Source organism: Haliotis cracherodii, unplaced genomic scaffold (genome assembly GCF_022045235.1).
Source record: "Haliotis cracherodii isolate W230 unplaced genomic scaffold, xgHalCrac1.p SCAF_8, whole genome shotgun sequence".
Classification (NCBI taxonomy): Eukaryota; Metazoa; Mollusca; class Gastropoda; order Lepetellida; family Haliotidae; genus Haliotis; species Haliotis cracherodii.
In genome coordinates, this window is record NW_027266341.1 from 1,649,885 (window position 1) to 1,676,914 (window position 27,030).

Here is a 27,030-nt window from a genome sequence, read left to right on the forward strand (position 1 = left end):
TTGCCTCTGATTCAGTCTTGATTTATGAACAAAATGACTTTTCCTTCAGTGGTGTTTAATGGGATAAACAAGTCGGAGTCAAGAGGCCGGTAATATACTTGCAGTGGGCAACAGGAACTCGGGGAGGCTGTAGTGGGATAGACACATACTGGCTAGAATACAGTCTGAGACTGATGGTAGCTGTAGTGGGATAGACAGACACATACTGGCTAGAATACAGTCTGAGACTGATGGTAGCTGTAGTGGGATAGATAGACACATACTGGCTAGAATACAGTCTGAGACTGATGGTAGCTGTAGTGGGATAGATAGACACATACTGGCTAGAATACAGCCTGAGACTGATGGTAGCTGTAGTGGGATAGGTAGAGCGTAATTGCTTGGATCGATGCTCATGAAGTCAATCACTGGATTGTCTGGTCCAGACTTGATTATTTACAGACCGATGTCACATAGCTGGAATATTGCTGAGTGCGGCGTTAAACAACAAATAAACAAACAAACAAACAAACAAGTGAAACGTATTTGGCCAGGATAAGACAGAAACTGAGAATACTCAGAGATTGATCAAGATTATTTCATGTCCACAATGTAACGATTATGGAGGATAGGAAGGAGATAGAGTGGTTCCTCCTGTGTGGATTAATGCTTGGTGTTCAAGGAACAGTGAGTAGGATTTGCTTTTAAAAATAACATAGTTGAGAGAGTTGGAAGGATATGGCATACTGGTGCTCAGCATCAAAGCTTGCCTCGTTGTACCTTGCATGAATCTGGAATTAAAACTCCTCTACAGGATGGGTCTGGCCATTGCCAAACTGTGAGGTGGGAATGTCTGATAACGTGAACTCTGATTCCCTCAACCTATCTGAACAGAGCTTTGGAGTGAGAAGTAATTCCAGCCCTGTCAAATGATCTTTAGCAGTGCAGTAACTTGACATTGATCAACTGCGTATGTCCTCTGATTTGTAACCACACACATCAGAAATAAGGTATGGCTGTATGGACTGTTGTGTTCCTGGAGCTCCCTTGTGTATGTATGGTTATTGATAAGCCTTTAGTGTCTGACAGCTGTATGCACAGCATCCTCTGTTCTGATGGACTTCTCTACAAATGCCCATTATTAGGTTGATCTGTCACAGAAAAATCCTCCACAAAGACCAAATTGTCTTCGACACCCATATGTCTTGTCTCCAGATCTGTCTCTGAGGATATCAAGTCATGAGTCATGTCACATTTAATATGGCATGATGACTTCCGTGTCTTGTAGGGTTACAGCTGTAAGGTGATATTACTATTGATGTCCCCAGTGAATATGTGCAGTACATCTCAGTGCATACGGACAGTCACTCATGGTGAATATGGGCAATACATCTCAGTGTATACAGACAGCATAACCTGGTGTATATGGGCAGTACATCTCAGTGTATACGGTTGGTTGGTTTGTTGTTTAACGCCGCACTCAGCAATATTCCAGCTATATGACGTCCGAGTATCGAGTAATAATCGAGTCTGGACCAGACAATCCAGTGACTGATATCATGAGCATCGATCCATGCAATTGGGATCAATGACATGCATCAACCAAGTCAGTGAGCCTGACCACCCGATCCCATTAGTTGCCTTTTACGACAAGCATAGTCGCCTTTTATGGCAAGCATGGGTTGCTGAACACCTATTCTACCCCGGAATCTTCACGGGTCTAGTGACAGTTTCTCATGGTGAATATGGGCAATACATCTTAGTGTATACAGACAATATCTCATGGTGTATATGGGCAGTACATCTCAGTGTATACAGACAGTATGTCATGATGTATATGGGCAGTACATCTCAGTGTATACAGACAGTATCTCCTGGTGTATATTGGCAGTACATCTCAGTGTATACAGACAGTATCTCCTGGTGTATATGGGCAGTACATCTCAGTGTATACAGACAGTATGTCATGGTGTATATGGGCAGTACATCTCAGTGTATACAGACAGTATGTCATGGTGTATATGGGCAGTACATCTCAGTGTATACAGACAGTATGTCATGGTGTATATGGGCAGTACATCTCAGTGTATATGGACGGTATCTCCTGGTGGACATGGGCAGTACATCTCAGTGTATACAGACAGTATCTCCTGGTGTATATTGGCAATACATCTTAGTGTATATAGACAATATCTCCTGGTGTATATGGGCAGTACATCTCAGTGTATGTGGACAATATCTCATGGTGTATATGGGCAATACATCTTAGTGTATACAGACAGTATCTCCTGGTGTATGTGGGCAGTACATCTCAGTGTATACGGACAGTATCTCCTGGTGTATATGGGCAGTATATCTCAGTGTATATGGACAGTATCTCCTGGTGTATATGGTCAGTACATATCAGTGTATACAGACAGTATCTCCTGGTGTATATGGGCAGTATATCTCAGTGTATACAGACAGTATCTCCTGGTGTATATGGTCAGTACATATCAGTGTATACGGACAGTATCTCCTGGTGTATATGGGCAGTATATCTCAGTGTATACAGACAGTATGTCATGGTGTATATGGGCAGTACATCTCAGTGTATACAGACAGTATGTCATGATGTATATGGGCAGTACATCTCAGTGTATACAGACAGTATCTCCTGGTGTATATTGGCAGTACATCTCAGTGTATACAGACAGTATCTCCTGGTGTATATGGGCAGTACATCTCAGTGTATACAGACAGTATGTCATGGTGTATATGGGCAGTACATCTCAGTGTATACAGACAGTATGTCATGGTGTATATGGGCAGTACATCTCAGTGTATACAGACAGTATGTCATGGTGTATATGGGCAGTACATCTCAGTGTATATGGACGGTATCTCCTGGTGGACATGGGCAGTACATCTCAGTGTATACAGACAGTATCTCCTGGTGTATATTGGCAATACATCTTAGTGTATATAGACAATATCTCCTGGTGTATATGGGCAGTACATCTCAGTGTATGTGGACAATATCTCATGGTGTATATGGGCAATACATCTTAGTGTATACAGACAGTATCTCCTGGTGTATGTGGGCAGTACATCTCAGTGTATACGGACAGTATCTCCTGGTGTATATGGGCAGTATATCTCAGTGTATATGGACAGTATCTCCTGGTGTATATGGTCAGTACATATCAGTGTATACAGACAGTATCTCCTGGTGTATATGGGCAGTATATCTCAGTGTATACAGACAGTATCTCCTGGTGTATATGGTCAGTACATATCAGTGTATACGGACAGTATCTCCTGGTGTATATTGGCAGTACATCTCAGTGTATATGGACAGTATCTCCTGGTGTATATGGTCAGTACATATCAGTGTATACAGACAGTATCTCCTGGTGTATATTGGCAGTACATCTCAGTGTATACGGACAGTATCTCCTGGTGTATATTGGCAGTACATCTCAGTGTATACGGACAGTATGTCATGGTGAATTATGGTCAGTACCTTGTGTATACAGTGAATATGTCAATACCTTGTGTATACAGTGAATATGTCAATACCTTGTGTATACAATGAATATGTCAGTACCTTGTGTATTTGTGTATACAGTGAATATGTCAGTTAACATGGTCGGTACCTAGTAGCTGATGCTGCATCTCTCTGCTGTATGCAGTCTGCAGTACGCTGGACGGTGAAGCTGCCAGTTAATAGTTGTAATTAGTGTTGACTTGTGCTATTGATCAGATAACATACAGATGGCCTAGTTCTGTTGCAACTAGGGAAGACAGTTTTTCAGTGTGTTTACAAACAGGATAAACGAAAACATGTTGGAATCTTACGAGGAATTTATGGGATATTAGGATTTTTACATGGATATTTATAGATTTCTGTAAATATTAATAAAAACAACTGTGTGAACTTTATGTTTCAAGAACAAACACTGGACAAAGAGAGTTGACCAGAATTTGTTCAGCCAGCTGTTTGGAACGCTGATTTGGTTGGCTTTGAATGATTTCAATGTTTGCCACAGTAGGGAAGGTTGCAGAGACGGAGGTAGAGTAGAGTGACGTCATAGGAGCAACAGCTTTTTTGGCCTAAATTGATTCGTAATGAACCCGTAGTCCCTGTGGTAATTTGAAACACTCTGAATTCAGCTGTATGTGAGGGATGTTGACGAGTAAGTGTGAGCACTCCCTCATTTCACCAGTAAGCATTTAAACACACGTGCATGTTCTGGAGTACTTGCCTCTATGTCAGTTGCCAACATTAGGAATCGGCACGGTGGAATCGGCACTGACGTACCCCGACCTTGCTCCACCATTCCACTACTTTTAGTCTCTGAAATATTTTAAGATTTACGTTTTTCTTTTGTGTTTTCATGTTTTGCGAAAGAGATCTCTTCAACTGAAACTTCCTGAAGAATTGTTGACTTACTCAGGAATTTTTCAGATCTATTTGTTTCAGTCTCTATCAGAGGCAGCAGTATTTATAACATGATTTGATTATTTGAAATACATGAAACAAGTTAGACTAACACTAAGTCAAAGAAAACATGTCTTTGAAAATAATTTTCAAAATTTTCAAAAGAACCTTTCCTCTTCTGCTGTTTTCAGAATTCAGAATTGCCTAGGCTTTTAGTAAAAAAAATGCCTAAAAAATATATATTCCACAGTCATGGTGCAGGTCTAGAAACCAGTATGTGTGAAATAATCGTTTTTGGTTGTTGTAAATGGAGATGAATTCAAATTCCAAAGTGCTGAATAGTATGGGGGCATTATTCATGTTTTGTTTTGTTTTGTTTTTGTAACATGAGTTCATCAGTTGGGATATATTTAGTTGCACTGAAAGCGACTGTATTGTACAAGAAACGGTCTGTGTTATCGCGTGTGACAGTCTGAGAACCCATCGCCCTGTAAGACAACACGGAAACGAGATGCAACCAATGACCTCTGACTTTCAAATCTCTTTCCCATTTTATTGAAGAGCAGGAAATAGTTTTTATTGGATGACTATCAAGAGGAATGAAATTCAAAGATTTGGTTGGGAATCGTTTGGCAGCAGTTACCCTCCAAGGAGCCAGATTTGCTCAATTTACAGGCAGATAAAAGTGTTTAAGAAATAAATATAGATTTTCATGTTGTAAACATTTGTGAGGAGTTTGAGTGTCGGTAGAAGTGCAGTGAAAGGCAGGACGTAACTCTACATCTTGTTAAGGATCATCTTAATAAGGACACAGTGTGAGGGGGATGTGGTAAGGAGGTGCCATGGTTCCAGGTTGGGAGGCCTTGGTGGCTTATCTGGGAGGGGCAGTCAAGTGATTAAATTAGGCAAGGCTAAGACACAGTTGTTGGTTGCATCCTGCAGTGTTAAAATTTTAATTCAATTTGTTTGATGAATGTCGACATGTATTGTGGGAGGCAGGACATGTTGGCTGGGTTCTCTCAACACCTTCCTGGAGCAGACAACCAGTTGCCAGTTCAGGTCGGGAGGGTTGCTGGGGTACTGATAGTTTCTTGTCCATGGCAAATACAAAACTAATTGTTTAGCAGAACATATGATGATTTATCCTTTGTCATTTCTAAAGCAAAGTTGGTTCCTGAAAACACCACAGCTTAATGTTGGCCTTGGTAGGTCATACCTAAACAGTCAACACAGTTAGTACTGATTCTTGAGGAAAACCCAACAGCATGACCCAGTTAATGTTGGCCTGGGTAGGTCATACCTAAACAGTCAACACAGTTAGTACTGATTCTTGAGGAAAACCCAACAGCATGACCCAGTTAATGTTGGCCTGGGTAGGTCATACCTAAACAGTCAACACAGTTAGTACTGATTCTCGAGGAAAACCCCACAGCATGACACAGCTAATGTTGGCCTAGGAAGGTCATATCTAAATGTTGGCCTGTGTAGATCATATCTAAATGTTGGCCTGGGTAGATCATATCTAATTGTTGGCCTGGGTAGGTCATATCTAAATGTTGGCCTGGGTAGGTCATATGTAATTGTTGGCCTGGGTAGGTCATACCTAATTGTTGGCCTGGGTAGGTCATATCTAATTGTTGGCCTGGGTAGGTCATATCTAATTGTTGGCCTGGGTAGGTCATATCTAATTGTTGGCCTGGGTAGGTGATATCTAATTGTTGGCCTGGGTAGGTCATATCTAATTGTTGGCCTGGGTAGGTCATACCTAATTGTTGGCCTGGGTAGGTCATATCTAATTGTTGGCCTGGGTAGGTCATACCTAATTGTTGGCCTGGGTAGGTCATCCCTAATTGTTGGCCTGGGTAGGTCATACCTAATTGTTGGCCCGGGTAGGTCAACCTAATTGTTGGCCCGGGTAGCTCATACCTAATATTTGGCCTGTGTAGGTCATACCTAATTGTTGGCCTGGGTAGGTCATACCTAATTGTTGGCCCGGGTAGGTCAACCTAATTGTTGGCCTGGGTAGGTCATACCTAATTGTTGGCCCGGGTAGGTCAACTTAATTGTTGGCCTGGGTAGGTGATACCTAATTGTTGGCCTGGGTAGGTCATACCTAAACACAATCATCACCAGGTAGTGGACAATCAGGATTGTGTGGGAGAAAACCTCAGGATCACGTAGGTGGAAACAGAATGAGAATGTTGTTGTGTTATGATTGCTGGGGCTGCAGTGACAGACACAGGATATGACAAGCACTATGTGAAATACTGGGTGTAACAAGTCCAGTGCTAGTTCCAGAAATGTGGTCGTTAGTTTGATTGTGTTTGATTGTGCTGTCTCTGGGTGTTATGGAATAGGCTGTCCAGGGACCTCCAACATGCATCTCTACTTAGGCCACCACATGTATCAGCAGCTCATGGAAGTCAGGACAGAGTAGATCCCCCTTATCCCATGCTGTAGGCACCCCTCCCCAATATCCCATGCAATTTCCTTTATCATTTCTAAAGTAAAAGTTGGTTCCTGAAAACACCCATGGGTGACCCTGCTAATGTTAACAATGCTCATTCTTTCAGTCACTGGGTGGTCTAGACTTGATTATTTACAGGCCATGGACAACAATGCTCATTCTTTCAGTCACTGGCTGGTCTAGTTTACAGGCCATCATTGTATGCATGAAATGTTGACTGAGGCACACAATAACATACAGTCAACTTGTGTTATCTACAGGCCAGTCACTGACTCGACTTGATTACGCACTGTTCCAAGGTATCTGCTTATGTAATACAAACCAAATGTAAATCAAGTTCAATAGCCAGACTGTTTCCATGGAAACCGGGAATCAGTAATATGGTTCAATACCACCTGCTTTAACCACATAGAACAGGTGTGTATATATTTTGTACCTGCAGTAATTACCTGTATTAACGACTTGGTATCAGCTCATAAAGTATTCAGAACATATCTTATGAATATTCATCTTCATGGGTTAGGGTTAGGGTTAGGCTCTGGTTAGTTGTACTTGTTTAAGTAACCCAATCTGGCAGTTGTTCAAGTTGACCACTCACTCACTCACTCACTCACTCACTCACTCACTCACTCACTCACTCACTCACTCACTCACTCACTCACTCACTCACTCACTCACTCACTCACTGAGTTAACGAAAGCAACTTCAGAAACTTTTCAACGATGAAAAGATATTTCCTGAAATGATCATTAACTGCAGTGGTGGTTTGTTTTCCAAATGTAACGACTGATGGAACAATCAATACACTGCATTTGTTCACGGTCTGTCTGGACCATTGATAGGTATAATAGACGTAATGCAAATGATAGCTATGTTTAGAGATATGTTTACTAAAGGCAGCAAATCTATATTGTGAGATCAAAGTAAGGGGTACCTGGCATATATTACAGTGCTTTTGAATTGTGGTTTTGATAATCACAATACTATTCAATAGTGTTTTTAACCATCCCAATGCTGTTTAATAGTGTTTTTCACAATACTACTACCATGGGTGAAATGCCCCAATAGTTGCCCCAAGCATTTGATGTGTCTGGTGAAAAGAGGACATGATGACTCCCCTTGTGGTTGTGTTGGTTGAGTGTACCATGATGCTGATGTGGGGAGTGACAACTTGTGATGAGGGTGATGTTGTGATGATGATGATGATGATGAAGTGAATTGTGATAGTGATTAAGCAGTTCTTGGCCTATTGTGTGGTCGAGATGCTGTGTCAGTGATTGCATTGAGTCTCACAGGTTAAGTGTATTTGTAGATTTAAGTCTTGGTGTTAAGTAGAGACGGTCCTTCTCAGACATGCACCGGGGTGATGAGTGTTGCCTCTGTACAGACATAGGGACACATGACACCTGTATCGATTACAGGTAAGGTCAGAAGTCGATGTTTGAAGACGAAGGATGAGGTCATTTATCACCCGCTGGTGGGGAAGAAGGTCATGTCTTGTTGAGACGGCTCCAGGCTTTGCTTGACCTTTCCTTCGTCACTGATAATGCACTGTTGACGAGGATGGGGATATTGTCAGTTATTAAGAGGATGCCTGGCATACTGTCATTTTCCTTCTGCTGGTTGTAATGCCTCAATGATTGTCGTGTTCAGTGTGTTTATGTGAGGCCAGTCACTGTAGTGCGACTACATGTTTGTATGATAGAGCATATCCTGACTGTTGGATGTGATTGGCTAATGACACCAGTGCAGTCTTGATGTTACACCTGTACAGTTGAATGTATACTAAAACAGTCACTGACAGACACAAAATGACACCATATGACATAATATGTTATAGGACAATGGGAGGAATATTCATTGACAAACACAAAATAACAATTTGACACAATATGACATAGAACAATGGGAGGGACATTCACTGACAAACATTATGACACAATAACACAGTATGACATAGAACAATGGGAGGAATGTTCATTGACAAACACAAAATGACACAATATGACATAGAACAATGGGAGGAATATTCACTGACAAAGACAAAATGACACAATATGACACACAGACACAATGGTAGGAACAAATGACTACTGTGAACCTCATGACACAGGAACAGAAGTCAGTAGCTGTAGACGCCTCCATCCCCCTCTCCACCCCCCTCTCCACCCCCGTGTGGTGTGTGTCACTACCTGGTGGTGACAGGACTATCTCTGTCCACCATCTATATGGGGTGGTCGTCAGCTTGTGTTGGAATGTAAAACCTTCGAAGCATTCTAGAATACTTTAATTTTCCACCTGAACAAATTTACGACATTCATGCATTGATTGAAAGATAAATAAGTTGGGAGGAAAACCTCTGAATATAGAGGGTGAGAGTGTAGGAAGGAACCGACGGACATAACAAGTCACTACGTCTCAATACACGTCTCCATATAATACATAACAAGTCACTACGTCTCAATACACGTCTCCATATAATACATAACAAGTCACTACGTCTCAATACACGTCTCCATATAATACATAACAAGTCACTACGTCTCAATACACGTCTCCATATAATACATAACAAGTCACTACGTCTCAATACACGTCTCCATATAATACATAACAAGTCACTACGTCTCAATACACGTCTCCATATAATACATAACAAGTCACTACGTCTCAATACACGTCTCCATATAATACATAACAGTAGGGAGTAGGTGATGGCAACATAATGATCATTATGAGGTTAACAAAGACAACAGAAACAGCTTCCCACATGTGGGGACTGGATACCTGTTTTATTAAATCTTTATCAGAAATAATAATGACTTTTTTAATATAATTACAACGTTTTTGCTCTTATATTATTGAATATCTGCAAGTACCGGTACAGTCTTGCAGTCCGACTTCGCGGTGTGTCTGTGCCTTTCACTTCCTGCTTCGGCTTATATACGGGTCACATCATGTTCTTTCATATTTCAATGGTCAAGTTAATACCTCGGCTTATCTATGGGGTTGGCTTATCTGCGGCCATACACGGTATTCATTTATGTAACGTAACTGTTACAGATACACACATTGCTCAATATTGCTAGTTATGTGTTCTCTTCGAGAGGCTGTGCTAGATCGTGATAAGAAGGTCGTGATGTGACAACTCGTGAATACTGAAGGAGGTCATATATGACCACGCCGTGACAAGCAACACGACACTGACCACGCCATGATGAGCAACACGACATTGACCACGCCGTGACGAGCAACACGACATTGACCACGCCATGATGAGCAACACGACATTGACCACGCCGTGACGAGCAACACGACATTGACCACGCCGTGACAAGCAACACGACATTGACCACGCTGTGACGAGCAACACGACATTGTGTCCATGTTGTAAACTGGAGTCAGTTAGACGAATCCGTGGAGTACCGGTGACTCGATGTCTCATGGATATACCTAATCTTACCTTTATGTGCTGATACTGTACCGACATCAGTACTCTATCCTACAGAGTTTACTAATGAAAGGGCAGCAAGTGGCCCTGAAATGTTGCACAAACAATAAAGAAGATGTTATCCATAAATAATTCATGTGTGCATACTCTATGCTACTTATAGTACAGATTAATATCACGTTTAATGCTCGGCAGTACACAAAACTTCAGTGTGTCAACAGCGGAGTGGTAATACACTCCATGTGATCAAATGGCAGTACGACAGAGCCACGACAGCTTGTGACCTTTTGTATCAAGCAACAGAAAATATTATTTTAAATTCATGGTCTAAGTATGTTTGTTCTCCTTCTACTCCTATCATGGGTGTGACACTTATCAATCTCGTAGTTTCAGTCTCTTCATCTGTTGTTATTAACTGTGGTTGGAAAGCCCAGTGGATCTGTGTCCACTCAATCTGAATATAGTTGGAGTTTGACTCCTGACATGGCACCTATATTGATGGTAGACCCTGTCTGCTTTGTCAAATGTTCACAGCAAACAGTGTTTAATGAACTAACTGGTCTTTGGGGATGATTGGGTGTCCACTGACACCTGGTGTCCTATGACTGAAAGGGGCCCTCGAGTTGTGAAGCCCTGTATTGCTACAGACGTAACTACAGCCGTAACTACAGCCGTAACTACAGCCATAACTCCCGACACTAGATGGTTCTACACCTGTGAAGACCCGGGTTAGAATTGGTCTTCAGCAACCCATGCTTGCCGTAAGTGGCCACTTACGGGATCGTGTGGTGAGGCTCGCTGACTTGGTTGATGCATGTCATCATATCCCAGTTGCGTAGGTTGATGCTCATCATGTCAATCACTGGATTGTCGGGTCCAGACTCGATTATTTACAGATTGCCATCATATAGGTAGAATATTACTGAGTGCATTAAACAAACAAACGAACTGACAGATGGTTCTGTTGTTCCAGGGACTGTTGAAGCTGTCGAGTCAACTGCTCAAGAGGGAATTCCCGTCACAGCCTGACATCATCAGTGAGGATGGACTGGAACACAAGTAAGTTGTCTCCCTTTGTCGCAGATGGCGGTTTCACCAGCACAGTGTTGTTCCTTGTTTTAACTACCAATGCCTGTACTGAGTACCTATCACATTAACTTCCTCTCATGCTGTAAACAAAAAAAAATCACTGAAAGTCATTCAAGAATGTGCTTTGTAAATTAACAAAAACATGTATCATTGAAAGAAAATCCAAGTATATTTATATTTTGCTTATAAGAAAAGTCAATGTTGTTTGTTTGAATTGAGGATTAATATGCAAAATAACCTTTGTAACTGTATTTCTGTTTTTGTGATGTGACATGTGACATGTGACATGTGAGATAACATTAACATTTGAGGCTGTGTTCCCTTAATGCTCTCAGCTATTCGGACGGAAGGTAGGTGTCCTCATCCTTGCCGTCATCTCGTCACTAGCTCGTTCTGGTCAAGCACCTGCTGGCCATGTTGGCCACCCCACTGTTTCACACCACTGCTTATTATCCTGAGTTTTCCGTTTGTTCAGAAATTAAACACGAATCAGGAAATGATCTCGTTATCCTCATTTGCTTCCAGTCTCTTTTGCCTCTGAGTCATTGATGTATTAGTTCCTTTATGTGCTGGCTAAAGGTTTTTTTTGTTTTGCATGTTTTTCTCTATATTCAATTTTTAAAAATACCCACCAAGAATGGTAGCTGAGAGCATCATGTTGTTTCCGGGGCACACCTGCCATAACATCAGTAAACATCTTGAAAACATCTTCAAAACAATGTATAGTAGTCAGTAGAAGAACTCAAGTCGATGTCCCTTCCTTGATTATGAGAATGTATGACGTACGCCACAGTAGGACACTGGAAGTATGACGAGCAGTGTGTACCAGATTTCACATAATTGGTGCCCCACCTGATAACAGGTGAAAAGCACAACCCATAAGTTACTGAAGCACAAAACAATGTAAGCTATCCTGTTTTTGTACATCTACCTGACATTTTGGAATCAAAGATATATTGATGCATACAAGGATGACAGCTCTTCTTTTTCCCAGTAGTATGATATGAGAGACTGAGTTGGTTATGTGACAGGACAATGCATACTGGTTAAAGACCTGTAAGATGCTGACTCGCGGAACTATCGACTAAATGATGCGGTCTCTGAGATGAAGCACCTGCCAGGGGGATTGATTTCATGTTAAGCCTGGGATGAAGTACATGTCGGCAACCACCATTCCTGGAACAGGCAACAACAAGAATAAGAACAAGCAGAACATTGGCTATCATGGAACAGATACTGGAAGGATATATAGAGATTGTTGTACAAGCATGTGTAGCATAACGATTATACGATACGAGTGTCAGAATTCTTGTATTTCTGAGTGAGAGCAAGGTAAATACATGCATTCTTACACAAGTTTTGTAAAATCAGTGTGACACAAATGCTAGTATGATAATTTCCTAAATTGCCCATTATAAATGCACTGATCACAATCACAGTCTTAGGAAAACCACAATTATTGAAATACCTCAAGAATCTTCATTTATTGAGTCATTTCTAGTCACCCTCGACTGTAGTGTGACTTCATTCCGACCCTACGTCACAAAAAGATTCGGATGACCTAAACAATGAACTGGTGATATGAATTGATAATTGCACAAGTACACATACGATTTTTATGAACTCGGTTATTTGTAACCCTGTGGGTAAGAAATGTGAAATATTCAACCAGCAGATGGGATATCAGATCTATATAACCAGCAGATGAAGATGGGATATCAGATCTATATAACCAGCAGATGAAGATGGGATATCAGATCTATATAACCTGCAGATGAAGATGGGATATCAGATCTATATAACCTGCAGATGAAGATGGGATATCAGATCTATATAACCAGCAGATGAAGATGGGATATCAGATCTATATAACCAGCAGATGAAGATGGGATATCAGATCTATATAACCAGCAGATGAAGATGGGATATCAGATCTATATAACCTGCAGATGGGATATCAGATCTATATAACCAGCAGATGGGATATCAGATCTATTTAACCAGCAGATGAAGATGGGATATCAGTTCTATATAACCAGCAGATGAAGATGGGATATCAGATCTATATAACCTGCAGATGGGATATCAGATCTATATAACCAGCAGATGGGATATCAGATCTATATAACCAGCAGATGAAGATGGGATATCAGATCTATATAACCAGCAGATGAAGATGGGATATCAGATCTAGATAACCAGCAGATGAAGATGGGATATCAGATCTATATAACCAGCAGATGAAGATGGGATATCAGATCTAGATAACCAGCAGATGAAGATGGGATATCAGATCTAGATAACCAGCAGATGAAGATGGGATATCAGATCTATATAACCAGCAGATGAAGATGGGATATGAGATCTATATAACCTGCAGATGGAGAAGGGATATCAGATCTAGATAACCAGCAGATGAAGATGGGATATGAGATCTAGATAACAAGCAGATGGGATATGAGATCTAGATAACAAGCAGATGGGATATCAGATCTAGATAACCAGCAGATGAAGATTGGATATCAGATCTAGATAACCAGCAGATGAAGATGGGATATCAGATCTAGATAACCAGCAGATGGGATATCAGATCTAGATAACCAGCAGATGAAGATGGGATATCAGATCTAGATAACCAGCAGATGAAGATGGGATATCAGATCTAGATAACCAGCAGATGAAGATGGGATATCAGATCTATATAACCTGCAGATGGAGATGGGATATCAGATCTATATAACCAGCAGATGAAGATGGGATATCAGATCTATATAACCAGCAGACGGAGACGGGATATCAGATCTATATAACCAGCAGATGAAGATGGGATATGAGATCTATATAACCTGCAGATGGAGAAGGGATATCAGATCTATATAACCAGCAGATGAAGATGGGATATCAGATCTATATAACCAGCAGATGAAGATGGGATATCAGATCTAGATAACCAGCAGATGGAGAAGGGATATCAGATCTATATAACCAGCAGATGAAGATGGGATATGAGATCTATATAACCAGCAGATGAAGATGGGATATCAGATCTAGATAACCAGCAGATGAAGATGGGATATCAGATCTATATAACCAGCAGATGAAGATGGGATATCAGATCTATATAACCAGCAGATGAAGATGGGATATCAGATCTAGATAACCAGCAGATGAAGATGGGATATCAGATCTAGATAACCAGCAGATGAAGATGGGATATCAGATCTATATAACCAGCAGATGAAGATGGGATATCAGATCTATATAACCTGCAGATGGAGAAGGGATATCACATCTAGATAACCAGCAGATGAAGATGGGATATGAGATCTAGATAACCAGCAGATGGGATATCAGATCTAGATAACCAGCAGATGGGATATCAGATCTATATAACCAGCAGATGAAGATGGGATATCAGATCTATATAACCAGCAGATGAAGATGGGATATCAGATCTATATAACCAGCAGACGGAGACGGGATATCAGACGTATATATCAGCAGATAGACACTGGATGATGTACATCTAGCAGATGTATTGGAGGATGAAAAGTTCCATTGATGCTGCTCCCGACATCGTTACGTACCCCGATAATGTTGGATGTTGATGACTGGTTGCCTGGCCTGTGACTCAGTTAAATCGAGGGTTCTGTGATACAGCTGGAATACTGATCAGACATAAAACAACAGTCACTCACTGCTCTGACTCAGCCGTCAGCAGGAGACGTGGTATCAAGGGAGCTGCTGAACATCCATACCTTCTGTGTCAAACATGCACCGTGGGGTTGTCACCGCCATGGTCATATTCCACAATATCCTTCATCCCAAACAGCAAGTCTCTGACGATTAGTGTCCATCTTTATCTGAAGAGAATTCTGAAAATAAACGGACTCCCATCATCCTACATTGTGTTCTTGAATGTTTGTGTCCTGTGGCGGAACTTGCAGACAGGAGTTCAGCTTATCAGACCCCACCATCAATAGTTAAAATTTCATTTAAATCCAAAAAGGTTCTGGATTGATTACCAGTCCTTTGATGCCTCAGAGCTTAGACTGGAATAACAAAAAACATTCAGGTCTTATTAAGATTTTATTAACTGCTGGTGAGTCTTCTCTCTGTGTTAGAAAATTCAAACCATCATTTTAAATATTGATGAAATTACTAAAAAATAAACCACATGAATTTAATTAGATTAATATATGTCAGGCGATGTAATAGTTTGAGGACGAGCTAAATGGGACGTGGCATGTTAGGGATTGCACAGTGAAATTGAGTTTTCATGAACACAAACTTCATTGTGTGTAGGGTGGTGATGCATGTTGAGGACAGTGGCTAAAGACGACTTTCCCCAAAGCATCCCTTGGTTTTCATGATGCAGTGCGTGGGGACAGGGCTCGTATTTCCTCTGGGGGAGGATCTGATGGTTTATCATGTATCTGTGCATGTCCTGAATGGTTGTATGGAAAGTACTTTTAGGAACAGCCAAAAGATACGTCAAATTTGTGACTGAATTAATGTGTCATCCTTCAGTGTGGGGTTGATACACACAGTGTCAACCACTTCCTGGTCTGATTGTTGTTCACTCACTCACTCACTCACTCACTCACTCACATGCAGCCAGACCCGTGAAGATCCAGGGTAGAATTGGTCTTCAGCAACCCATGCTTGCCATAAAAGGCAACTATGCTTGTCGTAAAAGGCGACTAACGGGATCGGGTGGTCAGGCTCGCTGACTTGGTTGATGCATGTCATCGATCCCAATTGCGTGGATGGATGCTCATGATGTCAATCAGTGGATTGTCTGGTCCAGACTCGATTATTTACAGACCACCGTCATATAGCTGGAATATTGCTGAGTGCGGCGTTAAACAACAAACCAACCAACCAACCAGCAGCCAGATCATCACACCATGACTGCAAACATCTGTGGATGACTAATGGTTTTATGCCTGGACCTCTAAATTTATTTTTCTTGTGTGGTTCTCTGAGAGTAGTTGTAGGAAAGTAGCATCTATCAATTGCAAAAACATTTTGCCATGCACAGTTTCGATTTTTGCTCTGTTTTTTTTATGTTATGTTCACCTTCCATTGATCTAGTAAATCGTTTTTCTCATGCAGTTGTTAGAAAAGAGTTGATGGAATATAGTATCTGTCAATTGCAATAACTTCCTGCTTTGCACAATTTCTATTTTTACTACATTTTTTAAATAGTTTCTACTTTTTCAATCAGTTGTCATGATCCTTGTCAGTTTTCGAGGGAGGAATAAGGTCTTTGTTTCCATGATATGAGGCTAAAAAGTATTTACAAGCCACCATCATATTGCTGGGATATTGATAAGTACAAGAAAATACTGGCCATGAAGCTACAAAAACCTTTTTGCTCTGTGAAATGAAACCCAAGTGGTGGTTTCGTGGGGGCTGCCATCTTGTAGCCTGAAATCTCCAGCAGTTTTTGTTTTTGATCTGGAAAGTTTGTTTTGGAGGTAAGTAGTTAAGGAAGAGATTGGTTTATAGGTTTGGGTTTTATGGTTTGTAGCCAATGAATGTTGTAGAATAATGCGATTAATTCTTCATTGCACATTGGTCATCTGCCTGTAGAAGTCTTGTGTTGTAAAATATATACTACTCAAAAGAAGTTAAGGATCACCTGATTCTTTCATATTACTATAGCTAATCTCTCATGTCATGACAGATTAACTGTACCATTATGAAAGAATCGGTGATCCTTAACTTCTTTTGAGTAGTATAGGTGCTCCTCTATCCCTCTACCCAATGTATCAGAAGCCACACCCACTGCACCACCCAGATCGAGTTTCGAGTGAGTGAGTGAGTGTGGTTCCTTTTTCTCTTGGGGGCACAGGTCGCCCAGCCGCTAAAGGGTCGCAATTTGATGTAGCATCCCTTGGGCACGCCAGAAACCTATGATTGTGGGTTCGAATCAAAGTTCACCCCGATTATGTTTCTAGGTTTGTCAGCACCATACCCGTGCTCGTGGGTTTCACCAAAGTGGTAAACGTCTCAGACCTGCATCACTTCGGGTTTTCCTCCCACATTAAGCTGACACGCCGTGATATAACTGGAATACAGTTAAAAGCAGCGTCAAACCCAACTCACTCACTCCAGTAATTGGCTTTACACATTGTATCCTTTGGTGTGATGAGCAAACACCTCAACCACTAGACTACCCAACCCCACTTAGTTAATAGTAGCCCCTCCCATTACGACCAACATGTACATGTTTGCTATCACAATCAACTACGGCTGTGTTACTGCAGCCGATACAGTGGTGTTGATCCAGGATGTATTGATGTTGTGTGGGTACCACTCGATATGTAGATAACCCTGGCAATGTTAGCTTGACACTGGGACTGCAAGCAAACAAAATCATTCGGGCTCCATCGTAATTGTGATTAATCATAATGAATGAATAAGTTTGTTTATCTTGTATTACATCTGGAAGCAGTGGTGATATATTTTCACAGTTGTCAGCAAAGCCTCATCACAAAGTTCAGACAGGTCGGAGTACATTCCCTGATGCATGGCCTCCATGTTTGAAGCTTTCAGATGAATTCTCAGAGATGTATATTTGTTTGGTTTTGCAAAAAGTTATTGAATGTCCTGTTCGGTCGATATCTTTTTATTGCTGCATCCTCTTGATTAGAAATATCGATGGACAGTTAGATAAATAAGCAAATTAATGCTGGCCGAGTGCCCCCGCTGTGATCCAGGGTGTTCTCGGTGAGAGTTAGGTTGTCAATAGTGTCGCAGGACGTGATGAAATCAGTCACTAGCGTCTATAGACCCATCAAGCTGTGTGTTCAGCCCCACAGCTGATCCAATTGGTGTGCACTGCTTGTATTGCCTTCATAAATACCATGGAAACCCATGTCATCCCGCACAATCCAGCAACAGCATCTCAAGAAATTCATCACATCGTGTACTGAAGCCGTAGAGGTGTAGTCGATCACGTTAGCTGGCACATTAGTGGGTATAGGGAAGCCTTTGTCTCCAGTTGAATGGGTTTTATCTGCTGGACATTAATTTTGTATCTGTGATTGTACAAATGGAATTGTCTGTGTTTCTATGTTAAGAAAGCTTTTATCTTAAGGTCGGAGGAGGTATATTTGTCTACGTTGTCTACTCAAGAAAACTGTTAGATTCTTAACTGCCTGGGTGTAATGTGAGCAGTGCTGGTAGTGCAGATTCTACCCAATAACTTTCCTCAGACAAGGTAGAAATATCAATGTTTTGTACCCAACACTCCTCATTTAAATATGATGGTGGTGTGGCCGAGTGGTTAAAGCCTTCCTTATTCTGGGCTCCCTGGTTTGACTCCCCACATGATATATGTGAAGCCCATTCTTGTTGCCCTTCTGATATTGCCTGAATTTTCCAAAAAGCAGCATGGATGGATGGATGGATGGATGGGTCGTGGGTGGGTGGGTGAGTCGGTGGGTGGGTGGATGGATGGGTGGGTGGGTGAGTGCATGGATGGATGGATGGATGGGTCGTGGGTGGGTGAGTCGGTGGGTGGATGGATGGGTGGGTGGGTGAGTGCATGGATGGATGGATAGGTGGGTGGTTGGCTGGATGGATGGATCTATGGATGGATGGATCTATGGATGGATGGATGGATGGGTGGGTGGGTGGGTGGATGGATAGGTGGGTGAGTGGGTGGATGGATGGATGGATGGATGGGTGGGTGGGTTGATGGGTGGTTTGACGGGTGGATGGGTGAGTGGGTGGATGGATGGATAGGTGGGTGGTTGGCTGGCTGGATGGATCTATGGATATCCATCCATAGATCCATCCATCCAGCCAACCACCCACCTATGGTGGATGGATGGATGGGTGGGTGGGTGCATGGATAGGTGGGTGAGTGGGTAGATGGATGGGTGGGTGGGTGAGTGGGTGGATGGATCTATGGATGGATCTATGGACGGATGGATAGGTGGGTGGTTGGCTGGATGGATGGATCTATGGATGGATGAGTGGATGGATGGATGGATGGGTGTGTGAGTTATAGGTGGGTGGTTGGCTGGATGGATGGATCTATGGATGGATGGATGGATCTATGGATGGATGGATGGATGGATGGATGGATGAGTGAGTGAGTGGGTGGGTGGATGGATGGATGGATGGGTGGGTGGGTAAGTGGGTGGGTGAGTTATAGGTGGGTTAGTTGGCTGGATGCATGGATCTATGGATTGATCTATGGATGGATGGATTGATGGGTGAGTGGATTGATAGGTGGGTTGATAGGTGGGTTGAGGGGGGGGCTGGCTGGCTGGATGGATATGTGGATGGATGAATATGTGGATGGATGGATGGGTGCATGGATGGATGGATGGATGGATGTGTATCATGCATTATGTAAACACTTTATGTTCAATTTGGTGTCATAAGATATGTTTGGTTTTGAAACCATTGTATACATCAGTAATTTTGTGTATATATATGTCATTCAGCAGAACTTGGCATTATAACCAGGGAGGTGAAAACCCGACCTTACTGACATGATATCTGAAGATTAGATAAGAACCACGACACATCCAATGTTATACTTGCCACTTGCCAAGAGTGGACAAATAATATGAGTTTTATAAGTAGAAGTCATTGACATTAATCTGCCTCGAACCAGCTGATAATTGTGTCAGTGTGTCAATCAAGTTTGAGCAATGCTCAAAAGCCGTCGCTCCTCATCGCCTCCATGTTGTAGTGTTTGCGTGGAGACATTGATGGTGTGAGTCTTCACATCAACTCTGTGTGGGGATTAGCTGTGAAAACATCAGAGATCATTGCAATTAGTTTACTTTTTTAGAAGGTGGAGTTATCTCAATTGCCAATTTGTTGTCAAAATGGAAAAAAAATGACATTATAACCAGGAAATTGGAACATTTGGTCTGAAAAACATTGGCATTAAAACCAGGGGCATTATGGCCAGGGGCACTATAACCAGGGGCATTATAAACAGGGGCACTATAACCAGGGGCAGTTTAACCAGGGCCATTGTGACCAGGGGCATTATAACCAATGGGCATTATAACCTGGGGCACTATAATCAGGGGCATTATGACCAGGGGCATTATAAACAGGGGCACTATGATCAGGGGCAGTTTAACCAGGGCCATTATGACCAGGGGCATTATAACCAATGGACATTATAACCTGGGGCACTATAATCAGGGGCATTATGACTAGGGGCATTATAACCAGGGGCATTATAACCAGGGGCATTATAACCAGGGGCACTATAACCAGTGGGCATTATAACCAGTTGGTATTATAACCAGGGTGGCATTATAACCAGTGGGTATTATAACCAGTGGGTATTATAACCAGGGTGGCATTATAACCAAGGGCACTATAACCAGGGGCATTATAACCAGGGGCATTATAACCAGTGGGCATTATAACCAGGGGCATTATAACCAGGGACACTATATCCAGGGGTATTATAACCAGGGGCATTATAACCAGGGGAACTATATCCAGGGGTATTATAACCAGGGTGGCATTATAACTAGGGGCACTATAACCAGGGGCATTATAACCAATGGGCATTTTAACCAGGGGCATTATAACCAGGGTGGCATTATAACCAGGGTGGCATTATAACCAGGGGCATTATAACCAGGGACATATTAACCAATGGGCATTATAACCAAGGGCATTATAACCAAGGGCATTATAACCAGGGGCATTATAACCAGTGGGTTTTATAACCAGGGGCATTATAACCAGGGGCACTATAACCAGGGGTATTATAACCAGGGGCATTATAACCAGGGACACTATATCCAGGGGTATTATAACCAGGGGCATTATAACCAGGGGCATTATAACCAGGGGGACTGTATTGTGATATATTGTTTGAAGACTTCCCCTGCTGTGCTGTGAAGACTGTTGTGGTGTTGCAGGACTGCCTGTACCGTGTGGCGCCAGATCCTGGAGGAGACAGAGAACGTGGCCAAGGCCCGACTCCAGGCAGCCGAGATCTTCATGGAGAAGATAGCAGAGTCGGCCAAGCCTCTCAAAGTGGCCAAAGTCCACAGCATGAAGAAGGTAATTATTGACTGAACTGTGTTCAAAGTGGCCAAAGCCCATAGCATCTAGAAGATAATTATTGACTGGACTTTGTTCAAAGTGGCCAAAGCCCATAGCATGAAGAAGGTATTTATTGACTGGACTGTGTTCAAAGTGGCCAAAGCCCATAGCAAGAAGAAGGTAATTATTGACTGGACTGTGTTCAAAGTGGCCAAAGCCCATAGCATGAAGAAGGTAATTATTGACTGGACTGTGTTCAAAGTGGCCAAAGCCCATAGCATGAAGAAGGTTTTTATTGACTGGACTGTGTTCAAAGTGGCCAAAGCCCATAGCAAGAAGAAGGTAATTATTGACTGGACTGTGTTCAAAGTGGCTAAAGTCCATAGTATGAAGAAGGTAATTATTGACTGGACTGTGTTCAAAGTGGCCAAAGCCCATAGCATCTAGAAGATAATTATTGAATGGACTGTGTTCAAAGTGGCTAAAGTCCATAGTATGAAGAAGGTAATTATTGACTGGACTGTGTTCAAAGTGGCCAAAGTCCATAGCATGTAGAAGGTAATTATTGACTGGACTGTGTTCAAAGTGGCCAAAGCCCATAGCAAGAAGAAGATAATTATTGACTGGACTGTGTTCAAAGTGGCTAAAGTCCATAGTATGAAGAAGGTAATTATTGACTGGACTGTGTTCAAAGTGGCCAAAGCCCATAGCATCTAGAAGATAATTATTGACTGGACTTTGTTCAAAGTGGCCAAAGCCCATAGCATGAAGAAGGTATTTATTGACTGGACTGTGTTCAAAGTGGCCAAAGCCCATAGCATGTAGAAGGTAATTATTGACTGGACTGTGTTCAAAGTGGCCAAAGCCCATAGCAAGAAGAAGGTAATTATTGACTGGACTGTGTTCAAAGTGGCCAAAGCCCATAGCCTGAAGAAGATAATTATTGACTGGACTGTGTTCAAAGTGGCCAAAGCCCATAGCAAGAAGAAGGTAATTATTGACTGGACTGTGTTCAAAGTGGCTAAAGTCCATAGCATGTAGAAGGTAATTATTGACTGGACAGTGTTCAAAGTGGCCAAAGCCCATAGCAAGAAGAAGGTAATTATTGACTGGACTGTGTTCAAAGTGGCCAAAGCCCATAGCATGTAGAAGGTAATTATTGACTGGACTGTGTTCAAAGTGGCCAAAGCCCATAGCAAGAAGAAGGTAATTATTGACTGGACTGTGTTCAAAGTGGCCAAAGCCCATAGCATGTAGAAGGTAATTATTGACTGGACTGTGTTCAAAGTGGCCAAAGCCCATAGCATCTAGAAGATAATTATTGACTGGACTGTGTTCAAAGTGGCTAAAGTCCATAGTATGAAGAAGGTAATTATTGACTGGACTGTGTTCAAAGTGGCCAAAGCCCATAGCATCTAGAAGATAATTATTGAATGGACTGTGTTCAAAGTGGCTAAAGTCCATAGTATGAAGAAGGTAATTATTGACTGGACTGTGTTCAAAGTGGCCAAAGTCCATAGCATGTAGAAGGTAATTATTGACTGGACTGTGTTCAAAGTGGCCAAAGCCCATAGCAAGAAGAAGATAATTATTGACTGGACTGTGTTCAAAGTGGCTAAAGTCCATAGTATGAAGAAGGTAATTATTGACTGGACTGTGTTCAAAGTGGCCAAAGCCCATAGCAAGAAGAAGGTAATTATTGACTGGACTGTGTTCAAAGTGGCTAAAGTCCATAGTATGAAGAAGGTAATTATTGACTGGACTGTGTTCAAAGTGGCCAAAGCCCAAAGTATGAAGAAGGTAATTATTGACTGGACTGTGTTCAAAGTGGCCAAAGTCCATAGCAAGAAGAAGGTAATTATTGACTGGACTGTGTTCAAAGTGGCCAAAGCCCATAGCAAGAAGAAGGTAATTATTGACTGGACTGTGTTCAAAGTGGCCAAAGCCCATAGCATGAAGAAGGTATTTATTGACTGGACTGTGTTCAAAGTGGCCAAAGCCCATAGCATGAAGAAGGTATTTATTGACTGGACTGTGTTCAAAGTGGCCAAAGCCCAAAGTATGAAGAAGGTAATTATTGACTGGACTGTGTTCAAAGTGGCCAAAGCCCATAGCAAGAAGAAGGTAATTATTGACTGGACTGTGTTCAAAGTGGCCAAAGCCCATAGCAAGAAGAAGGTATTTATTGACTGGACTGTGTTCAAAGTGGCCAAAGCCCAAAGTATGAAGAAGGTAATTATTGACTGGACTGTGTTCAAAGTGGCCAAAGCCCATAGCAAGAAGAAGGTAATTATTGACTGGACTGTGTTCAAAGTGGCCAAAGCCCATAGCAAGAAGAAGGTAATTATTGACTGGACTGTGTTCAAAGTGGCCAAAGCCCATAGCAAGAAGAAGGTATTTATTGACTGGACTGTGTTCAAAGTGGCCAAAGCCCAAAGTATGAAGAAGGTAATTATTGACTGGACTGTGTTCAAAGTGGCCAAAGCCCATAGCAAGAAGAAGGTAATTATTGACTGGACTGTGTTCAAAGTGGCCAAAGCCCATAGCAAGAAGAAGGTAATTATTGACTGGACTGTGTTCAAAGTGGCCAAAGCCCATAGCAAGAAGAAGGTAATTATTGACTGGACTGTGTTCAAAGTGGCCAAAGCCCATAGCAAGAAGAAGGTATTTATTGACTGGACTGTGTTCAAAGTGGCTAAAGCCCATAGCATCTAGAAGATAATTATTGACTGGACTTTGTTCAAAGTGGCCAAAGCCCATAGCAAGAAGAAGGTATTTATTGACTGGACTGTGTTCAAAGTGGCCAAAGCCCAAAGTATGAAGAAGGTAATTATTGACTGGACTGTGTTCAAAGTGGCCAAAGCCCAAAGTATGAAGAAGGTAATTATTGACTGGACTGTGTTCAAAGTGGCCAAAGCCCATAGCAAGAAGAAGGTATTTATTGACTGGACTGTGTTCAAAGTGGCCAAAGCCCATAGCAAGAAGAAGGTAATTATTGACTGGACTGTGTTCAAAGTGGCCAAAGCCCATAGCATGTAGAAGGTAATTATTGACTGGACTGTGTTCAAAGTGGCCAAAGCCCATAGCAAGAAGAAGGTAATTATTGACTGGACTTTGTTCAAAGTGGCCAAAGCCCATAGCAAGAAGAAGGTATTTATTGACTGGACTGTGTTCAAAGTGGCCAAAGCCCATAGCAAGAAGAAGGTAATTATTGACTGGACTGTGTTCAAAGTGGCCAAAGCCCAAAGTATGAAGAAGGTAATTATTGACTGGACTGTGTTCAAAGTGGCCAAAGCCCATAGCAAGAAGAAGGTATTTATTGACTGGACTGTGTTCAAAGTGGCCAAAGCCCATAGCAAGAAGAAGGTAATTATTGACTGGACTGTGTTCAAAGTGGCCAAAGCCCATAGCATGTAGAAGGTAATTATTGACTGGACTGTGTTCAAAGTGGCCAAAGCCCATAGCAAGAAGAAGGTAATTATTGACTGGACTGTGTTCAAAGTGGCCAAAGCCCATAGCAAGAAGAAGGTAATTATTGACTGGACTGTGTTCAAAGTGGCCAAAGCCCAAAGTATGAAGAAGGTAATTATTGACTGGACTGTGTTCAAAGTGGCCAAAGCCCAAAGTATGAAGAAGGTAATTATTGACTGGACTGTGTTCAAAGTGGCCAAAGCCCATAGCAAGAAGAAGGTAATTATTGACTGGACTGTGTTCAAAGTGGCCAAAGCCCATAGCAAGAAGAAGGTAATTATTGACTGGACTGTGTTCAAAGTGGCCAAAGCCCAAAGTATGAAGAAGGTAATTATTGACTGGACTGTGTTCAAAGTGGCCAAAGCCCAAAGTATGAAGAAGGTAATTATTGACTGGACTGTGTTCAAAGTGGCCAAAGCCCATAGCAAGAAGAAGGTAATTATTGACTGGACTGTGTTCAAAGTGGCCAAAGCCCATAGCATGTAGAAGGTAATTATTGACTGGACTGTGTTCAAAGTGGCCAAAGCCCAAAGTATGAAGAAGGTAATTATTGACTGGACTGTGTTCAAAGTGGCCAAAGCCCATAGCAAGAAGAAGGTAATTATTGACTGGACTGTGTTCAAAGTGGCCAAAGCCCATAGCAAGAAGAAGGTAATTATTGACTGGACTGTGTTCAAAGTGGCCAAAGCCCATAGCAAGAAGAAGGTATTTATTGACTGGACTGTGTTCAAAGTGGCTAAAGTCCATAGTATGAAGAAGGTAATTATTGACTGGACTGTGTTCAAAGTGGCCAAAGCCCATAGCAAGAAGAAGGTAATTATTGACTGGACTGTGTTCAAAGTGGCCAAAGCCCATAGCATCTAGAAGGTAATTATTGACTGGACTGTGTTCAAAGTGGCCAAAGCCCATAGCAAGAAGAAGGTAATTATTGACTGGACTGTGTTCAAAGTGGCCAAAGCCCATAGCAAGAAGAAGGTAATTATTGACTGGACTGTGTTCAAAGTGGCCAAAGCCCATAGCAAGAAGAAGGTATTTATTGACTGGACTGTGTTCAAAGTTGCCAAAGCCCATAGCATCTAGAAGGTAATTATTGACTGGACTGTGTTCAAAGTGGCCAAAGCCCATAGCAAGAAGAAGGTAATTATTGACTGGACTGTGTTCAAAGTGGCCAAAGCCCATAGCAAGAACTGTGGACTGTCAGCTGTTGTCTGATGTGTGTGGACTGTTGTCTGATGTGTGTTGAATGTCAGCTGTTGTCTGATGTGTGTGGACCGTTAGCTGTTGTCTGATGTGTGACGACTGTCAGCTGTTGTCTGATGTGTGTGGACTGTTGTCTGATGTGTGTGGACTGTCGACTGTTGTCTGATGTGTGTGGACTGTCAGTTGTTATCTGATGTGTGTGGACTGTTGTCTGATGTGTGTGGACTGTCAGCTGTTGTCTGATGTGTGTGGACTGTCAGCTGTTGTCTGATGTGTGTGGACTGTTGTCTGATGTGTGTTGAATGTCAGCTGTTGTCTGATGTGTGTGGACTGTCAGCTGTTTTCTGATGTGTATGGACTGTCAGCTGTTGTCTGATGTGTGTGGACCGTCAGCTGTTGTCTGATGTGTGTGGACTGTCAGCTGTTGTCTGATGTGTGTGGACTGTTGTCTGATGTGTGTGGACTGTCAGCTGTTGTCTGATGTGTGTGGACTGTCAGCTGTTGTCTGATGTGTGTGGACTGTCAGCTGTTGTCTGATGTGTATGGACTGTCAGCTGTTGTCTGATGTGTGTGGACTGTCAGCTGTTGTCTGATGTGTGTTGAATGTCAGCTGTTGTCTGATGTGTGTGGACTTTCAGCTGTTGTCAGATGTGTGTGGACTGTCAGCTGTTGTGTGATGTGTGTGGACTGTCATCTATTTTCTGATGTGTGTTGAATGTCAGCTGTTGTCTGATGTGTGTTGAATGTCAGCTGTTGTCTGATGTGTGTGGACTGTCAGCTGTTGTCTGATGTGTGTGGACTGTCAGCTGTTGTCTGATGTGTGTTGAATGTCAGCTGTTGTCTGATGTGTGTGGACTGTCAGCTGTTGTCTGATGTGTGTGGACTGTCAGCTGTTGTCTGATG

General features: G+C 42.1%; 1 protein-coding gene across 4 annotated transcripts in view; it reads left to right on the top strand.

Moving 5' to 3' along the window:
* The window catches only part of LOC139450500 (F-BAR and double SH3 domains protein 2-like), a 144,582-nt gene that overhangs the window by 73,495 nt on the left and 44,057 nt on the right, over positions 1-27,030 (top strand). For 3 of the 4 annotated variants that reach the window (XM_071232225.1, XM_071232227.1, XM_071232226.1), the window contains exons 4-5: positions 11,294-11,379; positions 21,330-21,474. In XM_071232225.1, coding sequence (XP_071088326.1) covers positions 11,294-11,379; positions 21,330-21,474 — 231 coding nt within the window. Of the gene's footprint in view, positions 1-162; positions 667-11,293; positions 11,380-21,329; positions 21,475-27,030 lie in introns of those variants that run through there. The other variant, XM_071232228.1, reaches the window with a different exon arrangement.